The sequence below is a fragment of the Beta vulgaris genome, chromosome 2 (genome assembly GCF_026745355.1).
Source record: "Beta vulgaris subsp. vulgaris cultivar EL10 chromosome 2, EL10.2, whole genome shotgun sequence".
NCBI lineage: Eukaryota > Viridiplantae > Streptophyta > Magnoliopsida > Caryophyllales > Amaranthaceae > Beta > Beta vulgaris.
Genome location: NC_079203.1, coordinates 40,074,441 through 40,083,741, shown reverse-complemented (window position 1 = coordinate 40,083,741; position 9,301 = coordinate 40,074,441). Strand labels below are relative to the sequence as shown.

Here is a 9,301-nt window from a genome sequence, read left to right as displayed (position 1 = left end):
GCTCTTTAGTCAACCAAAAAAAGAATTTATGGTAGATATCAATATCATAAAAGGAGAAAACTTGTTAATACGAATTTAGCAATGTATTTTTCACATGGCAACCCAATATAAAAATATCAACTATATTAATGAAATCTGACTCATTAGACATTAATGTCATATTTTAACAATACAAAATTGATGGAACAAACTTTTAACCTAAACCCAATAAAAACAAAAAGAACACTAAGGCAGAAAATTAGGTAATACCAAAAAAAAAACATCAGTTGTACAACGTCAACGTGTGTGATCACTCATTACTGTCACTGATCAAGCCATTATATATTGCTATTTTTCAAACACTTCTCTTTTGTGCTCTTATGCTGCCTAATATGCCACAATCCAAAATTTCTCACACTTTATAAATGTAATCCAACTGTATAGACCACAAAATCCACCGCTCCAACTAAGCAAAAATCTCCACTAATTAGCAATCAAATTTATCAGATCATATTTTTATGTGGAAAAAACTTTGTATATTCACTAAATAAACTATCCACCGTTAATAAAGACTTGTTAAAGGTTATAGCGGTGGGATTCAATTCAATATAACTATTATTTTTTAATATTACCAAAAAGAACTTTTACTTTATTTTTTTCCATGATTTTTCCCCTTAATTACATGTATAGTTTTCAGTGCATGCTACTTATGGATCCCACTTTTTGTCTTTATACATTTGAAAAAAAAAACTCATTCCTTGGATGTTCTGTTGAGTGCACTTCTTTACAATCTCAAAAAAGAATCAAAATCCTTTTCATGTTAAATGAAGAAGAACAAGTCTGAGATAGGAATTCTTCATTTAACACTTTCATTTCATCTTCTTTCTTCTATTTATATGCAATTTAGCAACTTATATTTATGCAAAAGTGAAGGAAAAAAAAGATGGACACAAATAATTTCATTATCTTTGTATTAAGTACAATATTAATTGTCCTAATAATTTCTCCAAATCACTGTTCTGCTCAATTAAAACATAATTATTACAGCAATTCTTGTCCAAATGTTGAGACAATTGTACGCAATGCTGTGAAGAAGAAGCTCCAAGAGACTATTGTCACTGCTCCTGCCACTCTTAGACTCTTCTTCCATGACTGTTTCATCAAGGTAAGTTATCAACTTAGTTCCTCTGTTTCATAATACTCGCTACACTTTCTATTCTTGAAAAGTTTTACATTACTTGCAACACTTCTTTCTTGGGCAATAAACTCTCTCTATCTCTCTCCTCTTACATGGGTCTCTTCTCTTTTTACTCTTTACCTCTCTCTTTTCCAAAAATTGCATATAGAAGTCCGTGAATTGAGTAGTGTAGCTAGTAATATGAAACGGAAGGAAGTATTATACATTTTAATCTAGTTATACTAATTATTTGTTGAAATTTTAGTTTTATGACTACAGTTTAACTTATCAATCTCATTGCATGTTACATTCATATGTGATGATACATAGTAGGGATGTGATGCTTCTGTAATATTAGCATCTCCTAGTGGCAATGCTGAGAAAGACTCTGAGGATGATCTTTCACTTGCCGGAGACGGTTTCGACACCGTGATCAGAGCCAAAACCGCCGTTGAAAGGGTGCCGGGATGTAAGCATAAGGTTTCTTGTGCTGATATATTGGCCTTGGCTACTAGGGATGTCATAGTATTGGTATGTGAAATAATGTGATTTGGTACTTGTTTATTCTTATACATTATTGTATCAAAAAGGTCTAATAATTATAACGGATGTTAGTTATTCGAGAAAAAACACAAAAAATTAAGCAGAATACGTAAAATTTAAAAAGCAGGTGACAATTTATGAATTTGTTTGGATTTTCAAGTTTGTTGTATGATTAATATTTAGGGCCTATTCAACTGAATTGAACTGAAGTGAATAGTGATATGTGAGAATAAAAGTATTGTCCAGAGCTGAATTGAACTGAAAATAAGTTGGGAAGAACAAGCCCTTAATCTGATCGGCTTAACCATAGGTTATAATGTCACATTTGCTTGTACTCTTACCTATATTTTGTCCTTTTGGGGTGGATGCAGAGTGGTGGACCAAATTATGGTGTGGAATTGGGAAGAAAAGATGGGAAGACCTCTACAAAAGCAAGTGTTGAGGGTCATCTTCCTCTTGCTCGATTCAACTACAAGCAACTCAGGAAAATGTTTGCTTCTCATGGCCTCTCTCAAGTTGACTTAATTGCTTTATCAGGTTTACTCTGCTCTTCAAAACCCACATATAATATATATAATCATTGCCTTCAACTTTTGTGTGGTAAAACAACAAACTTTGCTAACTTGATTTCTTGTAGAAAATGCTGTAAAAAAAATAGTAGTACAACACATCTCATAAAATGACAATAATAAGTATTTAACAAAATAAAGTTCAAAATTATAGATTGAAAGATAGCAGAGATAATACTTGTTTTCTTCTGTTGTATGGATTTGTATGCTTTGCATCTTATGGCAAATGCCATATTTATTCTACAAGAATACTATTACAAGTCAATGTATCTATCACTAATCCTAGTATAGGTTTTGGAAAAACTTACCGTACATTGCATGACATTCACTTTTTGACTCGTAACAAAAATCACATTTTATTGATCTTTTCAGCAGATTTATCATATACTATGGGGGTAGGTAAGGTACTAAAATTATTGAAAATGCTTCCCCTTTAGACCATTTGATGAGTCTCTTTGGATTTTGTATCCATTCGATTTTATTTTATTTTAAAAAAAGTATATGTTATAGAGATGACAAATGGGTCGTTTAGTGTCGATTATCTTGATGTTGTAAAGAAATCAATACTTTGTTGGGATTGAGTCAGTTTAAAGGTTTAGTTGAGATTTGGATCGGATAGTAATCTTTGTGTATATTTCCAATAATGTTATAGGAGCACATACATTGGGGTTTTCACATTGCAGTCAGTTCTCCAAGAGAATCTACAACTACAAGAGCAAAAGCAGCATTGACCCAAAACTTGAGCAAGGATTTGCAAAAGAACTGCAAAAACAATGCCCAAGAGATGTAGATCCAAGAATTGTTATTCCCTTAGACCCAACTTCTCCTTTTCGATTCGACAACTCGTTTTACAAGAACCTTCAACAAGGGAAAGGTCTACTTGCATCTGATCAAGCTTTGTATACCACAAGAAAATCAAAAAGGGTTGTTAATGCATTTGCTGCTAATACTACATTGTTTGAACGAGTTTTTGTTGCTGCTATTACAAGGCTTGGTCGACTTGGGGTTAAAACTGGTAATCAAGGTGAAATTAGGCATGATTGTAGGGTAGTCAATAATGATTAGTAGTGAATTCTTCTCTAGTTCCTTAGATTAATTCAATTCTTAGATAGACGATCGAGTCAGATTATATGGTTTGTATGTTGTACAACTATTCGAATATGATTTATGAGCAGTGTAGATCACAATAAATGCCCTTAGTGAAGTACTAATGTTGGATCTAATCCTTTTATAGTTTCAAAAGATTTTATGATGCATATCGCAAGATATCAGTGTTTGTTGAACATCCAGAGGAAGCGAAAGATCAGGAGGAACAAGTACTAAAACAAGAACAGGATATAGTTCATCCCACATAACTAGAATTGTAATATTCTGGTTGATGCACTAATTAACATTGATAAAATTCGCCTTTTATTGTCTTAAATTCTTAACCAAGTATAAGCTTTCTTACAAACTCTTATCATAAACTGAGCTAAAGCAGCAAATTAGCCTTACAGACTTACAGCACAGGTCTGATGTTTCTTTAGTTCTCTTCAGCCACACCAAATGCCATCCTATTCGCCAATTTGCTCGTTTTCGTAATACCATATCTTTCCTTGGCCTTCCTTAGCCTAAGTCCACCTCTTTTGTTTTTCGGTCTTAAATCAGGCACGGGAAGAGGTTTGGACATCCTAGGAAGTGGTAGCTCTTGCCACTTCTCAATCTTCTTGTAAATCTCTTCATAAAATTTCCTCCCAGTCTCTCCAGTTTTATCTCCTGCTGTGGAATCCATTCGAGCTGCAAGCATCGATTTTGCAGCCACAACACGACATGCTTGCTTTCTCCAACAAGGAGGCGTACTCTGAACTATCTCTGTCTCCTCAATATAGCCACCACCACCACCACCAACTCCACGAAATTGTCTCGAAAAACCCGCCAAAATCTCCTTGTTGGCCTTGGCCCCAAAAGACATAATATCACAAGCTGCATGATTAGCTAGTGCTGGTAAACCTCCAGCAGTCCCAATAAGTTTTGCTGCAACTGCACTCCCAACAATAGCCGAAAGATTTGGTGCAATATTTACCATCCTTGTTTCAACAAAATCAAGGATCTTTTCCCTTGTCGAATCAAGCTCTATCACGCGATCACAAGCTTCAATTGTCTTACATAAAACATCTTCTACAAGAATATTTCCATTGGTACACGAACCACTTATCGAAACCACCATAAGTACAGCAGAAGGCAGAATTTCTTGCAGATCATGAACTAAACTCATGTCCATCTCATTACCAATCTTCTTTACAACACGAGCGTAGTCAATTGGGTGACGAACAATAGATTCGAGTTCCGGAAACTTTAGACGGTAAGTATCACGGATGAAATTATGAACGATCGTAATCTCATTGTCAATATCCACTAACAACGCATTACAATCAACAATCAACTGCTCATGATCAGGAATATTCTCGCAACTTTTTTGCCTTTTATCTTCAATTCTCTGCATTATGTCATTGTAACGTCGTGATTTTTGTAGTTTCCACACGTTATCAACGTTGTTGTTGTCCGAAATTTCTTGTACAACAACATTAGTTTCATCATCTGATAATTCGTTAAGATCAGACATGAATGAGTCGGAAATAATAATTGCCATAATACCTACCGATACAGCGTAAAATTACTAGAATGCAAATAAAAGCCTTGAAAAGAGGGAGAATTTATGCAAATATGGAACGACTATTGATGCTGCTTTGTAACGCCACTTCTTATTTATACTGACTAGGTTTTCCTTCGTTGGAAGGAGGCGGTTCCGATACGGTTTCTGAAGCCGATGACGGCAATGGCGGCGGCGAAAGATACCTTCGATCTTCGAAAAGGATTAGTAGATAGGAGTGATCAACCCTTGAGAGAAACAAAAAAGTCAGTGATAAAGAAACCAATTGATTGGGATGAGGAAGGAGTAGATGATGATTGATGAGGATGCGCGAATTGAATTAAGTCTCGTGGGAAAGATTGACAAAAACTATGCTAGGAAATCTTTATAAGGATACGGAAAACTAGAGGGGAATAATCTCACTCAAGGCCGTCTTGGATATTTATTGATAATTTTTCTTAGAGGTGATCATTTTGGCTCGGCCCAGCCCGTTTTTGGGCAGATTTTTTCGGCCTGCGGGCCGGGCCCGTATTTCTTTTGGTTTTGGGCGGGTTTTGGGCAAGCCAAAAACGACTTTTTAATCTATTTTTTGGCCCGGTTCGTTTTGACCCGCAAAAACTCGCTAATTTAGGCCCGAAATAACGGGATTTGGACACAAAAATCGGCCCGAATTACGGCTCTTTGCACACCTACAACTATAATTCCAACAATCACACTTTAGAGTTACAGTCTTACAACAATCACACTTTCTATAATTCCAATCTTCTACTTATCTTTTTAAATTAGTTTATTACATATTAGCGACTTGCAATTATAAGAGACCATCAAGAACAACGTGGTCTATGTGTAAAATGCATAACAAATAAAACAAAATGCACAATGCATAAACAATATATATACTGATATAGCTATTAAATCAAACAAATTTGTTGGAGGTATTCCCGTGATTATTTCCTACATTAAAAATTATAAAGAAAGGAAGCATCTTCCTTGCCCGCATTTGTGGAGATATATATGTTAACAAAAATTTCTTCTATATATTTCATATTCTCCCACAAATCACATGGAGGAATTTTTCCACTAATTAAAAAAACTAGTTTTTTGACCCGTGCAAACTGCACGGGAATGAAGTTGTTCATTTTATAAATTGATGATTTTAAGAGGTTCTTCAAGAATCGCGGTGATGAGCCTCCAACTTATGATGTAAAATTTAATACTCATGTAAAATTTAATACTCGTGTATTTAAATTATTTTAAAACTGATTTATGACCCGTGTGTTCAATTGTTGAAATAGTTTACGTCATGGTGGATCACGTAACCCATCCTAAAAAAAGACTTAATTGAAAAAAATCTTTAATCTGTCTACTAAGTACTTCCTTTAGAGGCCCTGATAAAATCACAATTCGCACCACAATATACTCGACAATACACCAACTTCCACTCCCATTTATGGCAATTTCGTTCACCCACTCTCTTGCCTTCTTGCACACAGCTGCACATATTTAGCCACCCATTGACCACTGCCCACTTAGCTATAATAATTTTAATTTTCTCAATATGCTAGAGCTTTAATACTATTTAAGGTACATCTAGTTACATATAATGGTTGTTTTTCGTGTTTGATAATATCTTTTGTAAAGTCATAGATATCATTTAGATCATAGGATTAGAGTTTGACCCCGTTTTTCTTCAATAGTTAATACTCACTCCCACCAAAGGCCTAAAGATTGAAAAAGGACAAAGTTCTGTTTTTATCATGTATTATATTACGTTTAACTATATTTTTACCCACAAAAGTAATGCATATTTACATTCCCATTTTAGAATTACGCATAGTGACATTCCCATTTAACTATACTTTTTTTTGTAGAACATTAAGAGAAAATATTTTCTTGATTATATAAGTGTAAAACTTTTGCCCATAATAAGCAAAATAACGTTTATGCCAACACCCTATAGAAAAAGTAATAAAATCTTTTATGTACATAAGATTTTTTTTTTAAGTTATATAATTTCCAAATTGTCATTCTTGGTTTTATATATGTTTTTCAACTTATTTTTGCTTATGTAATTTTATTTGAACTTAAATAAACTTATCTAAGAACTAATCTGAACTTATTACACCTTATTAATCCTTATTAGACCATATTTTAACTTTTAGAATTTATTTTGTGAGCATGTCAAACTTTGTCTTTGCTTGTTTTTGCATTATACTTATCTGAACTTATTAAGCCATATTATTCATTATCTGAACTTATATTTTCTAGTAAGAAATAAAATAAGCTGATCAGAACAGTGTCGTTGTTGATTGTTTTTTAAAACTTGGGTTTATAAATATTTAATTTGTTTTTATTGTTTGGTAAATATTTTTATGTTGATTAAATGTTACAACTTACAATAGAAACTTTAGACATTGTTTTCAATCATGCTATTAATATTAATCGATTATTGAGATCATTAATTTTGCCCTTAAAATCAAAAGGCAATAACATACTCTATGAACCTATTAAATTATATCTTAGACATATGCCTATTATGTAACAATATCATTCCTTTCTAATTCAATTCCATTTTCTCTCTGTATAAACCACTTATTTGTCCCCCAAATTGCAAACTAATTTTGTAAGAACAATAAACAAAACGGTTTTTTCACCAAGTACCCCCGAGTTTTCAAAAAATTCACCTGGTACCCTCCAAGTTTTCAAAATTCACAGGGTACCCCTAAGTTTCAAACTAATACACGGGGTACCCTTAACGACTAACGGCGTTAACCGCCGTTAGTCATTAACCCCATTAAACCCTAATTATGCCTAATCAACCTAACTAAACCCTAATTAGGCCTAATTGACCTAATCCTAACCCCTAATTTCAAACCCTAACCCCACTACCACCTAATCACCACCCCCTCCCCTGCAGCCACCCTCCCTCCCCCACTCCCCGCAACCCCCCACCCCCGCAACCCCCCACCCTCCTCCCCACTCCCCGCAACCCCCACCCTCCCTCCCCCACTCTCGCAACCACCGCAGCCCTCGAAATCTCACCCCTCCTCTTCCCCCTCCCCCATCCGCCGTCACGAGCTCGAAATTCAACATGCCGAAGCCTTCGCGAGCCCAGAATCAACAACCTTGTCACCGACGACCTTCCCTACTGTAGCGCGCTCCCATACAACCTTATCGCCTTCATCTTCGAACAGGAGAGCTGAGTAGGCGGGATTCGACAGGGGGTAGGAGATGGGTGGGAAATTTGTCAGGGGTGGGGGGAGGGTTGTGGAATTCGTTGGGGTGGGGGAGGGGCTGCGGAGTTCGTCGGGGGTGGGGGGAGGAACTGCAGAATTCGTCGGGGGTGGGGGTGCAGAATTCGACGGGGTTGGGGGAGGGGGTGGCGACGGGGTTGGGGAAGGGGGGCTGTGGTGGTCGGTGGGAGGGGGTCGGCTGGGGTGGGGGCTGCCATTGTGGGGGGAGGGTGGGGGAAGGGGGGTTAGGGTTAGGGTTAGAAGTTATTAGGGTTTAATTAGGAGTTAGATTTTAGGGTTTAGGGTGAAATTAACGGTTAATTAGGGTTAAGACTAACGGCGGTTAACGCCGTTAGTCATTAAGGGCATTTAAGGGTACCCCATGTATTAATTTGAAACTTAGGGGTACCCTGTGAATTTTGAAAACTTGGAGGGTACCAGGTGAATTTTCTGAAAACTCGGGGGTACTTGGTGAAAAAACCGTAAACAAAAGGAAATTATGTGATTATGTGAAGTTCAACAATAAAAAAGAATTTTTTTTTTTAATATGTCATAAACTCATAATCTATCATTTTCGTGACTACTTGATGATAGGCTCTTAAGCTCTTTAAACATTGCCACACTACCAATCTAATTTATCTCTTACTTTCTACCTCTTTGTTTCTCCTTTAGACTTTTACATCTCTTACATGCATATATGCAAACTGCAAAGTTTCAAGGAGTTCGACATTATATAGTATTGATTTGCTATCTCAAGAAGGACAATTTCATGAAAATTCTAACCCCATTCCATTTCTCTCTCCTCTGTTTGCTAAATTAAAATTTGTACTCCCTCTATTCTTTTTTATCTTTCTCACTTGAAATCTTGGCACTATTCATACTTAGAGAGAATCTTCTCAATTGTTTTCAATTTAAAAAAAAAATATAGTCATGTGGGGTCTTGTTTTATTCGTCTTAATTAGTACATTATTAATCTTCAATCGTTATAATTTTTACTAATATATAATGAAAGATATTTAAGTTCAAAAAGATGCATTGGGAGACGTGCACAAAAAGTGAGAATGATAAAAAACAGAGGGAGTATATTTTTATGACTTCCTCCGGATTACAAAGTGATTATAGGTGTGTTTATCTAACCACAACATTATTTTAGGCGTTAATTTAGGGCCAA

General features: G+C 35.6%; 2 protein-coding genes across 2 annotated transcripts; one reads left to right on the top strand and one right to left on the bottom strand.

The window, feature by feature from the left end:
- Positions 1–686: 686 nt before the first annotated feature.
- Positions 687–3,581, top strand: LOC104886536 (peroxidase 16). The gene is made up of 4 exons (XM_010670983.4): positions 687–1,144; positions 1,490–1,687; positions 2,071–2,236; positions 2,921–3,581. The coding sequence occupies exons 1-4, from the start codon at positions 923–925 to the stop codon at positions 3,331–3,333; spliced, it is 999 nt and encodes a 332-aa protein (XP_010669285.1). The 5' UTR covers positions 687–922; the 3' UTR covers positions 3,334–3,581.
- LOC104886641 (U4/U6 small nuclear ribonucleoprotein Prp31 homolog) lies at positions 2,158–5,606 on the bottom strand. Its single transcript, XM_048639058.1, has 2 exons — positions 3,771–5,606; positions 2,158–2,243 (listed from the first exon to the last, which is right to left on the bottom strand). The coding sequence occupies exon 1, from the start codon at positions 4,895–4,897 to the stop codon at positions 3,791–3,793; it is 1,107 nt and encodes a 368-aa protein (XP_048495015.1). The 5' UTR covers positions 4,898–5,606; the 3' UTR covers positions 2,158–2,243; positions 3,771–3,790.
- Positions 5,607–9,301: the final 3,695 nt, after the last annotated feature.

What these genes read in the sequence shown, in the direction of transcription:
- LOC104886536 (XM_010670983.4), top strand. Translation starts at nt 923, where the DNA reads ATGGACACAAATAATTTCATTATCTTTGTATTAAGTACAATATTAATT. An exon ending in CTAGGGATGTCATAGTATTG is followed by an intron (nt 1,688 to 2,070) that starts GTATGTGAAATA and finishes GGGTGGATGCAG; the next exon opens with AGTGGTGGACCAAATTATGG. An exon ending in TGACTTAATTGCTTTATCAG is followed by an intron (nt 2,237 to 2,920) that starts GTTTACTCTGCT and finishes ATAATGTTATAG; the next exon opens with GAGCACATACATTGGGGTTT.
- LOC104886641 (XM_048639058.1), bottom strand. Translation starts at nt 4,897, where the DNA reads ATGGCAATTATTATTTCCGACTCATTCATGTCTGATCTTAACGAATTA.